Source organism: Excalfactoria chinensis, chromosome 1 (assembly GCF_039878825.1).
Source record: "Excalfactoria chinensis isolate bCotChi1 chromosome 1, bCotChi1.hap2, whole genome shotgun sequence".
Taxonomy (NCBI): domain Eukaryota; kingdom Metazoa; phylum Chordata; class Aves; order Galliformes; family Phasianidae; genus Excalfactoria; species Excalfactoria chinensis.
In genome coordinates this window covers 73,157,133-73,174,362 of record NC_092825.1, presented here as the reverse complement: position 1 = coordinate 73,174,362, position 17,230 = coordinate 73,157,133, and the positions used below count along the sequence as shown (strand labels likewise).

Here is a 17,230-nt window from a genome sequence, read left to right as displayed (position 1 = left end):
TGGTGATGGGCCATGATTGCAGAGGGGAGAAAATAACAAGCTGTCCAAGAAAGACTCCTAATTCCCAGCTTCCTCATTCATGTTCTCTTTCAACTCACAGGCTATGAAATGTATTCTTTGAACAAACCTGAGCATAGGACTCCAGCATCCTCTTTGTGTTGGCAATTGTGAAGACCCCATGCACTAGAGGGACATGCCCAGATATTGGATTCAGACCCAGTGCAGTTCACATCGTCCAGCCAGATTTGCCCTGAGCCTTCTCCATAATGAGCAGAGTCTAATGCCTTGATAGCATATCCACATCCCAGCTGTCTGCAAACAACATTTGCATCTGATAGATCCCAGTTATCATCACAAATAGTGCCCCAGATGCCATCATGATAAAGCTCCACTCTCCCAGCACAGCGTTTTGTTCCATTCACTAGCCTGATCTGCCGGCTCTCTGCAGGAAGAAAAATGCAACGGACAATACTGAATATATTGATAATGCTCTGGTCCATTTAATAAACTTATATTTAAAGCACACTTGAGGCATCATGTTCTTGTTAGATTCCAGTTCATTTATTATTTCTTAGGCAGAACTCCTGTGATGCTAAAACAGCACCAGGGCAAAGGACTTCTTGCAATAGGTAAATGTTTAAGGAATTCCTGTTGGTAATAGCAAATGTAGTAGTCTAGTCGTGTTAAGTATATACAGACATCACCTTATTTTAGAAAGTCTGAAAAGCTGTTTCCTAATTAAACACATTTAAATCAGAAACAGGTTCTGCAACAGATGTGTTACAAAATAAGAGATACGTAGCAATAGTTATTGTTTATGTGTATATTTAGAAAGGCTGCATGCATGTGCCTATACATATATAGAAGACTCATAAAACCAAACCTATTCAGCTCTTTAACATCAGTTAAAATGTATGATAGTCACTCACAAATTAGTGCTTTTATGACTTTTGTATCCTGTTATTTCTTTTTGATTCTGTGAGCTAAATTCTTTAAGAATTTCAGATGAAGAAAGCAATATGTGAATTATACTTGCTTCTCTGTCTATCATTTATCTCTTGCATATACAAGTAGGTGACTATCACAAACTCTGATCCATGCCTCTTTAAGATCTGGTGAGACCAGAGCACAAGGCTGGCTAGAGACAACCACAGAAAGCATTCTGTTCTTTTTGCACAGTAACTCACCAGAGCAAATCACACCAACATCTTCAGCAACTCCTGCTGACAACACCTGAGAATAGGAGGCCTTGCAGAGCATTAGCTGAGTCTCATTTCCATCACACTGGACACTTCTTAAGCCCACAGGACCGATGCCTCGTTCAGACCTTGGAAGGTAATAGGCTCTCTTGGCTATTCCACATTGGAGCTGTCTGCATACCACATGAGCATCTTTGATGTTCCAGTTGTCATCTAGGACTCTGCCCCACATGCCGTCGAGGGAGATTTCAACACGCCCATCACAGCGGCTCTGACCATCTGAGAGTCTGAGTGATTCAGCAAGACCTGGGCTCAAAAGGTTTGGAAAATGCATTGAATAGAATTACTGCTGTTATCACAGTAGAAATAACATGCAAGAGAGAGAGGGAAGTCAGATTTATAGGATGGTAAAGAGTATTTCACATCGGAGATTAAGGAGACAGACTGTAGTAAAGCTTTGCTTGCTTCTATGACCAAAAGATTTTGCAATAGGAAGAAAGAAAGATGTACCCAGCTAAAAGGCTAGATCCTGTGAGGGAGGAATCAGGCATATCTAAATAATGTGAATTCCTCTAGAGTGAAATCCTAGTAAATGAAGTTTTTAAGCTGAAACTGGGGACAGAAGGGTGATAGGTGGGTAGTGAAGGAAGGACATTAAATATAAGCTGACACACACAACTTGGTAAAGTGAGATCACCAAGATTGTTTTGGTCTGAAGTTTCAAAACCCATAAAATAAAAACCCATTCCTGACTTACCTGAGCAAACAACAGTGGCTACTTCTTTGGCTGAACAGGTTGGATTGCCCAAAGTCACTCGAGCACAATCCCACAGGCACGACTCTGTCCCGTTACAGTGAAAAGCATCTCTCCATACAGGCCCATTCCCATCCACAAAACTGTCTCCTGTCTGGACTGACTTTGCATAGCCACAGTTCAGCTGATAGCAGAGAACACTGGCAGCCTGCAAATTCCAGTGGGAGCGACAAAGTCTTCCCCATGTATCTCCACGGCGGATTTCCACTCTGCCAGAGCACGAGGTGCCATTCACTAGTCTGCCCCCTGGGCACCCTGAATATAAAAGAAAATGAATACCAAGATGTCACACTGGTAACTGCTCATGAGCATGGAAAAAAAAAAAAAAAAAAAAAAAAGTGGCTTGGAAATGGAAATGAATTTTCCTTAGCAATGAGAAGGTGCAAAAATGCCTCCACTGGCCACAAGAATTTCCATACATGTAACTAGATTTCAGTCCCCCTGTTTTACTGAGGAGAACGACTAGAAATCAGAAGCTGGTCTTCCGCAATTTTTAAACTTGAGGCACTGGATTTCAAGGCTCTGAGTGAACCTTAACCACTCTGACCAGATATATTTGGGTCTCTCATCTCAGACCATTGGCCCAAGGCCTTAATTAAGCCAGAACCTGGCCTTCAGTTCTTGCCTTAACTATGTAGTTGGTGCAACTATCCTGTCTTCTGCTGTTCCTGACTGTTCTCCCCAGTTCAGCCCTTTGCGTTCAGATGCTTCGGACTATAGCCTGGTGGATGCACTCATATTGTCTCACCATCTAGACTCAGCTTGTTCCTCCAAGGAACAGCCCTTTCCTAACTCTTGCCTGGCACAAAGAGCATTTCGCAGAGTGTGAGCAGCTTTGTGGTGAGAGTGAAGTGCAGCCTCAGCTCCTGGAAATACCTGTAGCAGCAGGCTAAATACAGAGCTTGGCTGTACAAATGCCGTCTGATTTTTGGGTGCATATTCATCTCAAATAAGCCCTTATTATCTTAGCCCTTTCCATCACTCACCTGTGCACATCACACGAGCAACATTTCCAGCAGGGCATTTGTTCTGCTCTAGCGCACTCACAGAACAATTTCTGGAGTATGAGCCACTCTTCTTACAGCTGAATGTACCGTTCCAGAAAGACCCAGTTCCTTTTCCAAAGGATTGTCCATCTGGTACTGATAGTGCAACTCCACAGTCCAGATGCTGACAGAGATCATTGGCAGCTCGAAAATTCCACAAGTAGTCACAGAGTGTTCCCCATGAGCCTCCATGAAGAAGCTCAACTCTCCCTGAGCACGCGGTACTGCCATTTGCCAACCTGTATCCACCATAGCCTGTAGGAATAATAAAGAACTTAAGTATTTGTATTATTATTCAGTGCTATTGCAGTGAAAATTGTAAGAGAGATCTAGTTTACTAACACTAGTAAGTTAGTGTTAGTCTAACACTAAGTTAAGTTAGACATAAATTAGAGCTAGACATAAATTAGTCTAGTTTACTAACACTAGTAACTAAGTCTAGTTTTGTGTCCCAGGTTACTGGGTAGAGAGACAATATTTAAATTACTGTCTTGCTTTTGATGTGTTTGGGAAACATAAAATAGGAACTACTACTTTCACTTTCTCTCCCAGTAGCAAGCCCTCTCACATCAGTAACCAGTTCAGTGCAATTCTCAGATTTCATGTATGACACAACACAAGGTACAAAACACAAAATGCCATGTCCATCATACAATTATTTAAGTATGGTATGGAGTGCCCTGTTGCAATTCCCATGCAGTTCTTCTGTCTTTTCATACTGTTACTGCCTACTCACCCTTGCACAATATTCCTTCTAATGAAACCTCTGAGCTATGAATCTTGTAGGACAGTAACTGGTGCCAAGCCTGTCAGTCACAGGAGTTTTAACTAGGCTGTCTGGCTCCTCAGAGGGCTGCAGAGCACAATGGCCAGTGTGACATTTCCAAGGCAGGTTTGAAACTGACTGCAGCCCTTTGACTGGAGAAGTCTCAAGGGAGACTGTATCACTCTCTACAAATGCCCCAAAAGTGGTCACAGTCAGGTGGGGGTTGGCCATTTCTGCCAGGTAACCAGTGACAGGACAAGAGGTATAGGCCTTGAGTTGCAGCAGGGGAAGTTCAGATTGGACACCAAGAAAAAAATTCATCTCAGGAAGAGTGGTGAGGTATTGGAATTGGCTGTCCAGGGAGGTGCTGAAGAAAAGGGTAGATGTGGCACTGAGTAGCACGATATAGTGGTCATGGTGGTGCTGGGTTGATGGTCAGAATATACCAGCTTAGTTTTTTTAAAGTTGGTGTTATGTTAGCTGTATTTAAAGCCCAAACTGTATGAAATTCTTTAATAATGATACCTCATAGTTACAGCCATATTCACCCAGGCCTCTGATAAATTCTACTTCTTTATAAATAAATGTTTGTAACTTACATCTCCTATGATTTTTCAGGGGTATGTAGTTGTACCTCTCCCAGTTTTTTAATTAACTGAAGTACCAAAGTTTAACACAAACAATAACAACAGAAAATGCATTTTGCCGTGTTCCTGATTATCTGCTCTGGTCATCTCCCCTTTTATGTACATGAGAAAGACAAGGAAGGAATTCCCAACACTACAGAGCTCATGCTTCTAATAACATAAGAGAAATTACACATCTTTTGAGGTCTCCATCCCTGGTGACAACGTGAAGTTGTCGAAAAGGATGCATTAAATGCAGACACTCGGTAGAATGTAAGAGTCTGTGTAAGAAGCCTAGAACCCCCAAGGACCACAGAAATACGCAGAAGCTCAGAGTAGTGGGCTGCCATGAAGAAAACTTGGGATACATGTAAAGTACCTCCATCAGTCCAAAGTCTCACCTGAACATAGAACATAAGCATCATAAGAGCATGCCTTACTATGATGCAACATCCTGGGACAGTGTGCAAGGTGAGTCTCATTACCCACACAGTGGAACTCTTCTTGCCAAATCAATTCATGTCTGTCTCTAAAGTGAACTCCTCTTGAGACATCCACAGCCTGGCCACACCTTAGCTCATTGCATATAACAGAGGCAGCATTGAAATTAATGTATGAGTAACAGACTGTAGTCCAAGCTTCTTCTCGCTTTATTTTCAGGTGTCCTGAGCAAGCAGTGTCCCCTCCAGACAGACGCAGCCCTGAGAAACCTGGGTGGAGGGGAAGAGGGGAGCAGAAAACAACAAAATCAGTATTGAGTGTTGATTATACTATTCTAATTTAATTTCTCTCATGCATTCATGGAGAAGACACGCGGCACGCATGTCTCTGAGGATCAGTGACTTTTAAAATAGCTGTTGTGGCAATCACAGTATCACAGTATCGTGTGAGTTGGAAGGGACCTTAGAGATCATCGAGTCCAACTCCTGAGATTCGAGCCCTCTGTGTAACGAAGCAGCACTTCTACCCCTTGCGCCACAGGGGGGATTCAAACCGTGGGCCTCCGGTGTTGCAAGCAGCAATTCTACCACTGCGCCACCGGGGCACACACATACAATATTTGTATGCTGCTGGCAAGATTAAAATGAGAGAAATTAACAGTTTGTGGGAATGTTTGTGTTTTTAGTACATGAAAATACTAAATCTTGAACAAGTGCTTGGGAAGCCCTAGAACGTTTGAGCAATAGTAATTCACAAATAAATAAATCAATACCTAAGTATTTTCAAGCATGTCCCCAGCTCTTCACTATTCAAAGGAATAGGATACTGAAGTGCCTCAAAAAGAAGAAAAAACTGCTTTTATATGCTTTTCTTCTCAGCAGACATAATATGGAAATAGTAATAGATTTGTTTTTGTGCAGCACAGACAATCACTACAATGAATCTATAGCTGTGCAGGAGCATGGAAAATGTTATTCACATGAATACCGATGGTAATGGCAAGGGAAATCTTGAGTTTATCAATAGTGACTCCACAAAACCTGGGAGAGTTTGTAGCTTTGAATCAATGGAGAGGCTAGTAGGGCTGATCTTGTGGTGGGAGTTTGTTACAAACCACCCATTAAGGAGAGGAATTGGATGAAATCTTCTATAAACAAAACAAGAAAATCTCCAAATCACACATCTTCATGCTGTCATTGCAAAACTGCACCTCACATACTGTGTTTAGTTTTCAGTCCATCACTTCAAAGATATTGGTTTGCGCAAACACGTGCAAAGAAGAGCAATGAAGCTCAGCAAAGGGAATGGAAGATTTATGAGGCGTAACTAGGGGAACTAGGATTGTTTAGTCAGGAGAAAAAGAGGCTGAGGGGAGACCTCATTGCTCTCTACAACTAAAAGAAGTTTCTTTTATCATATGACTAGTGATATGACACAAAGGAATCAGCTCAAGTTGCACCAGCAAACGTTTAGACTGACGATTAGGAATAATTTCTTCACAGGTAGTGTGGAAAAGCATTGGAATGGGCTGCCCAGGGAAATGGTGGACTCCTCATCCTTGCATGTATTTAAGAAACGTGGACATGTCTATTCAGGAGCAAGGAAGAACTGGTTGGAGTTACGGAAATCTTTGGTAGCCTTTAGAATCAGAATCACAGAATCACCAAGGTTGGAAAATACCTAAAAGATCATCCAGTCCAACTGCTCACCTATTACCAATAGCTCCCACTAAACCAGGTCCCTCAACACAACATCCAGTTGTTCTTTGAACACCCCCAGGGTCAGTGACTCCACCACCAGCCTGGGCAGGCCATTCTAGTGCCTGACCACCCTTAGTCACCCTGAGATAGTGGATTTCCAGATATTAAATGGAGCGGGAAAGAAGAAAAAGTGCAAACAGGTCAGGAGAGAGAATCTGACCTAAATAAACTCATGGGCTGCAATGTGTTATATCTAAACTGGCTAAAGTTCTTTCAAGTCTGCTCTCTCTAAAAAGAGGCCATATTCAAAAGGTTGCAGATATTATGTCCCTAACAACAGGAAAAAGGCAAGTGCTGCACTCATCTTCAGAAAAGAATAAAAAGACAACCTGGAGAACTATAAGCTGGTCAGAGAAATTCATGGGGTGAGTTTTCCAGGACCATATTTCTAAGCAGGCGAAGATGAAGGTGAACAAGTAGAGTGGGCATGGATTTTCCAAGAGTAAAACATGCCTATGTGACCTGATTGTTTTCTCTGTCTATTTCTGTTCTGTATCACTGCTGTGCAAAGGCAAAGCAGACATACACTAGTGGTCAGCAGCAGTCTCATTGGTGGTGTGACTTGTTTTGGTTCAGAGACCGTGGAGAAAGTGTTACCTCTGTGCTGACCATATTACTAGGCTTTATCCATCTAGGACAAAGGTTGATCTCAGCTCCTTTGCACTGTGGGATTTCTCTATTACTAAAGGCTATATAACTTCTTACCTGAGCAGATGACTCCAACATCAAAATAATGAGGGCAGGTAAAGCCACCCCAGCCTGTATGTGGGCAGTTCCAGAGAGCAGATTCATTACCACGGCACTCTACTCGATACAGCCACGTAGGTCCAGATCCTTCTCCAAAAGGAGCTCTGTTAAGGGCCTGTACAGCAGATCCACATCCTACTTGCTTGCAAACAACCTCAGCATCTTCTCTATTCCAGTCGCCATCGCACACAGTTCCCCACTGATCCTCATGTTTTACTTCCACTCTCCCAGAGCATGGGCCAGTTCCATTTACCAGCTTCAATTCATCATCACCTTCACAGACAGAGATAGAACGATGTTATGAAAAATGACAGTTTTATCATTACTATCTTTTGCAGATGATTAATGAGATTATTACTCTTAAATCTTATTAAAAGTCATCTTTCTAAATAGTCCCACATAAAGTTCTCATTTGTTTGTTTTGTTTCCAGGATGTTATGTCTGTATTTACAAGTTTGAGATAACCAAACTTTTTTTTGGACCAACTTTTCCTTAAACAAAATTCTTTACTTGAAGAAAGGTTTGTATTTGCCTGACTAAAAAAAGCACGAACCTCCTGCAAATTCCATTAAGAACAATTCCTGGTGCACTGAAATAATAAGGAAGACATTCATATTGTTCGGTTTCATGTTAGAAAGTTCAGCTCCCCATGCAAAGGAGCACAGGCAGGTAGGGAAACCCTAATAACCCAATCAGAGAAAAATGCTCCTGCTGGGGCACTTTCTAGGACTATCCCAGGATATGGGACACTGTAATGGATACAAGAGAAAAGAACCCAGGGATTGCACAGGATGGGATGTTTATGAGAAGAACCAAGAGGTAGAGAAAGGAAGGATTAAGACTGCTTGGGAAGGAGAAAGTATAAGAAAACAGAAGGATAAATGGACAAAAGGGACAAACAGGATGCTGCTCAGTTGTCTAGCTATGACCTGTACTGTCTGTTACATTTTCTTACTCTATTCTGGGCACCTATGTATGGATGTACCAGCGGCTGGTGTTGGACCACAGGCCATAGAGGTGCCCACATCTTTGATATCAGCGACAAGAACAAATGAGGGTTCTGCATGTTAGTGTGTGATTGCTAATGACTATCAAACTGGACTATCCAGTGAGTAGATTAAATCAGGCATGCCTAATTTGCAGCCCATAGGTCACAGGCAGCTCAGCACATCTTGCAGTCCATCCCCTCAGCTTCAACCAAACATCAGTGTGCTAATAACCCTATCTGGGCTGAAACAAGGGAATGGGGCACACTGCACTGCCAGCCCACGTTACAGCAAATAAGTTTATGGATTTGATACACCGACTTAATGTAGTCCTGTAAACATTGAAAAATATGCAGCCACACTTTCTGTTTCAATAAAGGAATTTGAGAACAGGTTTCAAAATTATTAAACCAAAAACTTGATGATTTTTTCCACTTGCAACTAAAACAATACAGTTTGTGCCTGAAGGCTGCTGTACTTTTGCCTTGTTTTGTAACTGGATAGATATAAATCAAGGAAGAAGTTCATCAGAATAAGAAAAAATAAGGAAGGGGGTCTAATAATATTCCACAATGCTTTGTGACTTGCACAAAAATTTCAAGACTACCCAGAAGAGTGTTAAGTACACTAACAAACTACTTAGAGATTTTAAGTTCCATAAACATCCTGTCTACAAGGAGCAGGGTGCACTGATATCCTTCACTTTCAGATCATAAATAATCAGCCCCTTCAAAAGAAGGGATTATTAAGAACAGTTTTATCAAGTAGTCAGATTTAAGCAGTGATAACAAGCCTTAAACCTCAGGATAGAGGCTAACCTTAAATGAACGCTGGTATGCAATTATTTGCTTGACATACATGCATATCTGTATTACACACAATACTGAAATACTTGAAAGGCATTTTATGTTTCAGAGTAAAAGCAGCTCTAGTGATTTTGTTCTGAACTAACAATTTAAGTTTGCTCAGTGACAATTAAATCATTCAGTACTCATGCTCATCTGTTACCGCTGTTGGCTTCTGCTGCCCTCGTGTAATGCTATAATGGGATGATAGTGCTACCACTAGGGTGACAAAGTCTTTGACTACAGCAAATGAGAACAAGCCCAAATGCAGCAGCCACAGATGCAGAAGTGAAGAACAAGAGCTGCTTACCTTTGGAAGGCCTCAGGTAAGCAGGAATCTCTGGCAAGAGATGGCCTCACCTTCACTGCCAGCCCTTAAATGAGGTATGGGAAGGGGTGGATCCTGGTTCCACCCCTCCCATTCACTGGGCTCCCCTGAGTCAGCCCTGCCAGGTGCTCAATCACTGTTTCAGGCCTTCACTTAGCATTTCCACTACACCTTGGAACAAAGCTGTTGGATATGATCTATCCCCTTCTCAAAGAGAAAACTTAAAAGGAAAAAAGCCTATGTGAATCGCCATCTCCAGAGAAGACAACATGTGTGAAAATTAAAATGACAAAAACCCTACCATGTGTGGAACCTCTGTATTTCCAGGTAAAAGACAAAATAAATGATAAGTACATGCAAGAACCAGAGATTCATTAATTCAGCATGTGAAGTGAAAATCTCTGACAGATGCTGGTAACTTCTTTCAGGGCATGGAAGGCCTCTCAGGTTGTCCTCATGTCTAAGTGAGGGTAACAGAAGGTTCAGATAAGAAGACTTACAACTTTGACCCCAAACTGGAACTGTTTCATAACCTAGCTTACAATGGAAAACTAAATCCAGTGTTTATAAGTAAGATTTGATCTGATTGGCAATGCCCTTAGTTCACTAATAAAACTTATTGGCCTTGACTTGCCCCAGCTGGGGTCTCCATCCATGCACCCTACCCATATCTTCAGTGCTCTATTTAAGAATGTCTGCAACTTTGGTCACTGCCTGAGATGCACTGTAGGTGTACTTGCATCCAACTTATACACAGCTGTGCCTGGCCACAGTCTCTATAACATGCATGCTGACCCAGAGATTGCTACCATCACTGGACATTACCCTGATTTGCATAGTGACTTCCCAGTTTGACATGGAATGTATCCCTTCACCACAAATCTGCCTGATGATCTGGGCTCTTAGTTGAAACTCACTACTGCCTTGCTTGCCTCTCTTGGGTACTGTGAGCCTGGGCCCTTGCTGGTGAGTCCTACATCCTGCTGGCCATGTTATCATGGAAGCAGATGCTATACCTCTCAAGGATGCTTGTAGGAGTTGTCAAAAAGAGACAGTTGCAATTAGTCTAGAAGGACACCTCTCAGAGTTAATCAATTGTTGTATCCAATTTGCAACAAAAAACAATTAAATTGTAATAAGAGCCTCAGGCTTTCCTGGAAGAGTTCTCAAAACAGCATGGATCAGAAAGCATCACATTCTTTCTCTTCCTCAAAGCAGAGAGATGTTCCTGCAGATCACACTTCTTGCTGTCATTTGACACTGTGAAACAGAAATCAATCATTTTGCTTTTTATTTTAAAACAAACCTAATTCCTCTCAATTCCCCATGTCAGTGCTATTTTAGAAATTGATAAAGCTACTTCCCACAGCAACTAATCGTAATCTCTTTCCAAAGAAAACTGCTAGCAGTAGTTGACTAAATGCAATTCTGCCTCCATCTGCATATAGTCTGATTGTCTCCTGGTTCAGAGGCAGACAATATGGCAGTGATACAGAATCGTTCTTGTACACAGGCAATGGTTTTACTTCTGTGCTAATACTGCTGCACTTCCTCACAATTTCCTGTCTGTCATTTAGGTTTGGAAACGTGAAGAGTTTAAGGGAGGTTATTCAAGTGGATGACAAGTAGCAACATCTAAAAATATTTTTGTGTAAACTCTTTTCTCAAATTTCCTGGGGAAAATTCACTCCAATACATAGCACAAAGAACTACAGAAAGCCTTCATACTTGAGACATATTTTAAAACATACATTTAATAAAGAAAGCATTTTTAAGTTAAAATCATAATTCATTACTAAAATAACCAGATAACATATTTCCATTAGTCACATTCAGGACTAAAACAAACAAATTCTCAATTGATTAATCTGTTTTTCTGCACCTGAATATTTAAGTAATCTGACATACTATTTTCAGTGCATGACTGTGTGTATGAAGAATGAAGCTCACTTCTGATGCCTGTGCCTTTGATACTGTCTGCACTCTGCAAACTCCCTGTGGGCAAACAGGTGGGCAAGGTAAGCGTGGAGCATGCAAGTATGGTCAGAGCCAGATACATGGGCTGTCAAGGTAAAGCTACTACCATCTACATTGTTAGTCACTGTTACTGCTTCCTTTTATTATAAAGTTGGTAGATAACTTGCTAGTCAGTACAGTTCTGCTACAGAGATGTCTAAATGCAAGTGTTTAATATTGCTGTTCACACTCCTTCACATAGAAAATCTCATGCCTCTTCTTCCCATCCATTTGTATCCATACAACTGGTGGGAACCTCTAAGACTAGGGCTCTGCTAAATTAAAGAAAGCATCAACCATAAAGTCTTATTTTCATCACACAGGGATGCAACCCTCAGGCAAAATGCCATATTACCAACTCTGTGTGCATAAAGACAAAAATGTGGACTCCAAAATCCGGTTCTTATTGTTAATTTCAAATATATGTGCATAGCCCTATAACAGCATGGAGATAAGTAGTGTCAAAATTCAAACAGCCAGGAACAATTGAGTGGAAGACATTACCCAGTCAAACGCCACTGCACACAGCAACATTCAGACTGGGTTTGAATAAAGACCTAGAGTTATTCACTCCACCTACACAAAGCTCAACAAGGGAGGCAAAACTGTAGTAAAAAATACCCAGTAGGCTTCCATTACAGTTCAGCTGTTCACTGAACTTGGACTAACTACTATCTCAAAAATATAGAACTCTTACAAATGCTTACTCTTCTTTCAATATCCTTGGTGATCCTAGCAGAATTAAAGCCAAATATATTTAAAAACCTTCTCAACATTTTGTCTTACAGACTAATGGAAAAGCAACTAGTTCATGCTGAACTTACATTCTCTTCCTAGCTGAGTACCTTACGCAAATTAATGTACTTACCTTGGGAAACCTGAATGGTGAGGAGAAGGAGCCACAATACTAAAGCTGAAAGACATTCTTTCATTACCATCCTTACTGTGGGCAGATGAAAATTCTGTTAGGCACTATGTAGACCAAACTCTTTGCATGCATTACTCTCCACCTCACAAATAACGATGAAGGAGGAAATATATAGGTTCACATCCTAGAATGAGCTATATGAAGGAACCAATAGAAATATTATTTACCTTTTTAGACATTATCAACAGATAATCTGAAATCTGAAAGAACCAAAACCTCCAATAACATTTGAAAGATGTACCTATGACCATATATGCGGAACATCTGCATTCGAACGTCATCATCGAAATCATCATTTCACTATTGGCATTAATGTGTGATACAAGCGGAGCGATATGTAAAATGGTTATTTCTCAACTGATAAAACAATATGTAAGTGCAGAACTTTAGTCTCACTTTGGGATGAAAAAGTGAAAGAGAATTCATACATATGTAATCTAATCAATCTCCTTGGGAGCAACTGTACTCTCATTATAAAATCCAAACAAAAGGGGCTTATTGCTGTTGGTAATGTTGCAAATAATAAATGACGCTCTGTCTTTGTGGTGAGGATTGTTCTGGCTTCCCTTATTTGGTTAAAACCTGAGAACAGTATGGGTAGAATCATTTGAAAGACTGTCTTCCTTAGGACACAAGTTACAGGACTGCCTATCTTTTCCTGCATAGGGGCATGTTGCAGCTGTCTGTACCATATCCTTTGGCTCTATATCTGAGACTGCATACCTATATTGGGTACCAAAGCAGGGAGGAGGGGTGAGCTCCTGATTTCCCATAGGGACATGATTGAGGTCCCCTTAGCAGTCAGTACAGGAGTCTTGATTGTAATAGCTGAAGACCATGTATCTATTACCAGGGGTACAACTTATCTCCCAACCTCCAATAATCTCCCCCAAGGTGCAAGTAGACCACATCACTTTAGTCCTACTTGCATCCTCCAAGGCTATTCTACTTTATGGGTTCCTGGTTCTAAGTTCACAGGGGCAGGGAGCAGATTATTTTCATTGCCAGTTTGGGGGTCTTACCCATTTGTCAGTGCCCCTAATTGGGATCCTAAGTGGGGAGGCCCATGTCATCTGTAGCATCTTCAGGGCACCGAGTCTGCCATCTCTAGGTTTTTCATTCAAGTTCCACAGGGATTCATAGGGTCTTTTTATCCACCCTTGTAGGGATTGGGAATTTACCTTCAGTGCAGTCTTAAGACCACCATTAAAACATTCAATAAGGCCTGCCTCAGTTGGATTATGTGGCAGGTGGAATCATCACTCACTGCTGTTGTTTTCTTCCGCAGTGTTGTACCATTGCACCAGTGAAATGAGTACCTTGGTCACCCTCGATGACTGGAGGTGTCCCATAGGTGGCCATCAACTTGGGGAGTGCCTTGATGGTATATTCCTGGTTTGCTCTTGGCCCTGGATAGGCCTACTATCCTTTGTTCAGCATGCCTCGGCTTCTGATATAACCAGTGGGTGATATTCCTGGATAGCAAATCCTCAATCCATCAAACTTGAGATTCCTGATTACCTAGAAATATGGTATACACTTATAATCCTGTGTTGAACCACATTCCATATGTTTAACCACATCTCTCTACTCCAAATTGGCTGGGCATGAATGTTTCATACCTGGGTGACCCACTGTGAGGTCCAAAGAATGAACCCTGGTACATAGCCCAGCTATCTGTGCAGATACTCAGGATACCATCACAAGGTTTCTTGGGTATAACCATCCACATGGCTAGCAGTTCTGCCCATTGAGTACTCTGACCATCCCCTTCTTCAAACTAAATAGTTTCAGTAGAGGGATGGTATGCTACTGCTTTCCACTTGCTTGGGTTACACTTGCTGGATCCATCCATATACCAGACATCTTTGGGAATGGGATATTTCTCTTCCTGAAAGGGACTCTTCTCTAGTGGAGAAACCATTGTCTTTTCTGGCAAGTCAATGAGTCTACTGACTTTTCTAATGCCTCCAGCGAGTCAGACATAAACATAAGATCATCAGTATAGTGGTACAATTTAATATTAGGATTTTTCCACTCCACTAGGTCACGTGCCTCTAAGTCATGACAATAGGTTGGTGAATGTACATATCCTTACAGCTGGACCTGAATGAGAATACTGAAGAATGCATTTACCAAGTCTATGACACAACAGTAGGTTTCTATTTCCCTACTTAATGCACCCATTGGGTAGGCAATATTGGATACAACTGCATGAAGAGGCAACATGACCTTATTTAATCCTCTGTAATTCACCATCATTCTCCATGTGCTGACTTTTGTACTGGCCATATAAGGAAATTAACAGGCTATGTGTGGGTCTTATGATTTCTAATTTTCTTCTTCCTGCACTGTTCTTTAAATTTTCTCTTCCTGGTCTGTCCTTGGAACCCACCAGTCATCACCCTGTCTCCATGAAATGTAGTTGGATTGCCACAAGTAATTAAGGTTTCTTCACCCATGTTTACTCATGCCATCACTAGCTGTACATTCTTCCAGGACCAAAAAATAGTTAATCCAGACCAGAGAACCTAGGTGGAGGGGGGCTGCACAATTAACTGTGCAGTTGCCAATTCTTTTTCCTCAGGTGGCTCAGGTCACTTAAGGAGGCTTTTTCCTTTTGTAAGGAACTATGAAATCTTCCAAGTTCCACGTTCTCTTTGGTACTTGTCCAATAATTCTTACCCCTGCTTTCTTGAGGGTGTTCTGGAGTTTTTGATTTTCCTCCAACTGCCTTCATAGCTGGAAGAGGACATGACTGGTCTGGAAATCAGTTTTTGCAAATAGAACCCCAGCCTATATTAAAATCATTAAAAATCTGTTTTTGGGATACCTGTATCAGTCCCAGTTGAGAGGTCTGTGTGGCAGGTCTCCTAGTATTAGTTGCAGGGAGGACATTAGCCCCTTCCAACATCTGGATATTGCAGATATTGCACCTGGTCCAAAGGCACTCTGTTTCTCCTAGATCAGCCACCAACTGAGCAGCTTGTTGTACAACAGCCTCTGAGGCTACCAAAGGGTTTATTATGGACACTAGTGAGCTATATGGGTAAGGAGGCAATTGTTCCAAGATGAGGTTCCTCATCCATGAGGAGAATTTCACCAGGTCTAGACCCTCAGAACTGTCATCTTAAACCACCTTCTTCATTCCTAGTTCCCTGATATAACTTTGAAGTTTCTCTATCAAAGCCCATAGAGCAGTATTTATTGGAACACTGCTTTTATTTGGCCACACAGTCCTACATGCAGCCATTATCTATTAAATTAAATAATTATTTTCATCATTATGCATTACAGATGCATAAGAGGGTCAGATGTATGGTGTTGGATGCTAGTTTAGAAATCTCTGATCATTAATAACCACACTTTTTGCCTCCAAGTCCCATAATCTCAAGAACCAAACTGGTATCCTCTCTGTTGATTTCTGTTTAAATCACCGTAATACATAAATGAGTTCAGCAGCCATGACAGGTACATGCCACATGTAATGTAGAGGGGAGCCACTCCTGAAGCAGCAATTGTGCTGGTCTACCTCAGACTTGTTTTTTTGAGTTATTACTGGTCTTACTTCTAGAGGATTTGAGGTTCCTAGATCCTCTGGCTGGACTTCAATCTTCTTCATTTCCCTTCTATTCTAGATTCAGCTAGGATCAAAGGATCCTGCTGATTTAAGTCCTTTTCTCTTTCTAATGATATAGCTCTTCATTTTAGAAGGAAAATGCCATTTGAAGATCATAGAAACATAGAATGGCCTGGGTTGAAAAGGACTATAATGATCATCTAGATTCAACTCCCCTGCTACATGCAGGGTCACCAGCCACTAGATCAAGCCACATCCAGCCTGACCTTGAATACCTCCAGTGAACCTATTCACCTGCCTCCTTGGGCAGCCTGTTCCAGTGCATCAAAGATGAGGCAGTTCACCTCCTCAGTAGTGCAAGTTTATTTTCCAGTTGTCTCACAGGGGATTTTAAAAGCTCATTTTCATTTTTCAATCCTTCTTCAGAGAAATGTTATACACTAATAGTTAGTAGTGGCAGGCATACCACAAAGTACTTCACTACAATTCTTTCCTCAGTTCTTAAGAAAATTTGCTCTAGTTTATTCCAAAATCCTGCCGCCTTGATTGAAGATTTAAGAACAACACCATTGTCTCTTATAGGTCTTCACTTTCCAATAATCCATGTGGCACCCAACTTCAGGGAATCCAGGAATTTCAGGGTTTCACCCAGAAGTTCCTCCTTTGTGGTATTACAGGGTCCTAATGACCAGCCAACACACTGACCTTTTAAGAACATCAGTCCTAAATACATACACTGCTATCATGCCTGCCTGATTCACCAAGTGTAATACAACTGAAAGCATACCAATGACAGCAGAGAACCAAGATCCCAAGCTTCTACAAGCATGGGTTTCCTCAAAAGCAACAGCCATAATGGAAAACAAAACAAAAAGCAAATAAACTCACCTGTTTAACTCCAGAAAGCCTCAGGTACACTGGGACCTCCAGCAAGACACCCTTGTTTTCACTGCCAACTCTTAAATGAGGTCTGCAAAGGGGTGGATCCTGGCTCCACTCCTTTCAGTCACTCAGATGCAGTGCATCCACCTGAGCTCCTCTTTCTTCCTATCAGGTGCTCAATAACTGTTTCAAGCTGTTAAATAGCATTTCCATTACATATACATAGTAATGTTTTATGAAAGACTTTGAGGATATATTCTCACTGG

At 41.5% G+C, this 17,230-nt stretch overlaps 1 protein-coding gene across 1 annotated transcript in view; it reads right to left on the bottom strand.

Annotated features, from left to right (window-relative positions):
- The window catches only part of LOC140261832 (antigen WC1.1-like), a 29,975-nt gene extending 12,950 nt beyond the window's left edge, over positions 1–17,025 (bottom strand). The window contains exons 1-9 of the mRNA XM_072355684.1: positions 16,971–17,025; positions 13,822–14,023; positions 12,443–12,517; positions 7,358–7,672; positions 4,853–5,161; positions 3,000–3,314; positions 1,957–2,268; positions 1,188–1,505; positions 128–442 (exon numbers count right to left, since the gene is read on the bottom strand). Of these exons, the coding sequence (XP_072211785.1) occupies positions 128–442; positions 1,188–1,505; positions 1,957–2,268; positions 3,000–3,314; positions 4,853–5,161; positions 7,358–7,672; positions 12,443–12,517; positions 13,822–13,864 (2,002 nt within the window). The 5' untranslated portion in view covers positions 13,865–14,023; positions 16,971–17,025. The remainder of the gene's footprint in view (positions 1–127; positions 443–1,187; positions 1,506–1,956; positions 2,269–2,999; positions 3,315–4,852; positions 5,162–7,357; positions 7,673–12,442; positions 12,518–13,821; positions 14,024–16,970) is intronic.
- Positions 17,026–17,230: the final 205 nt, after the last annotated feature.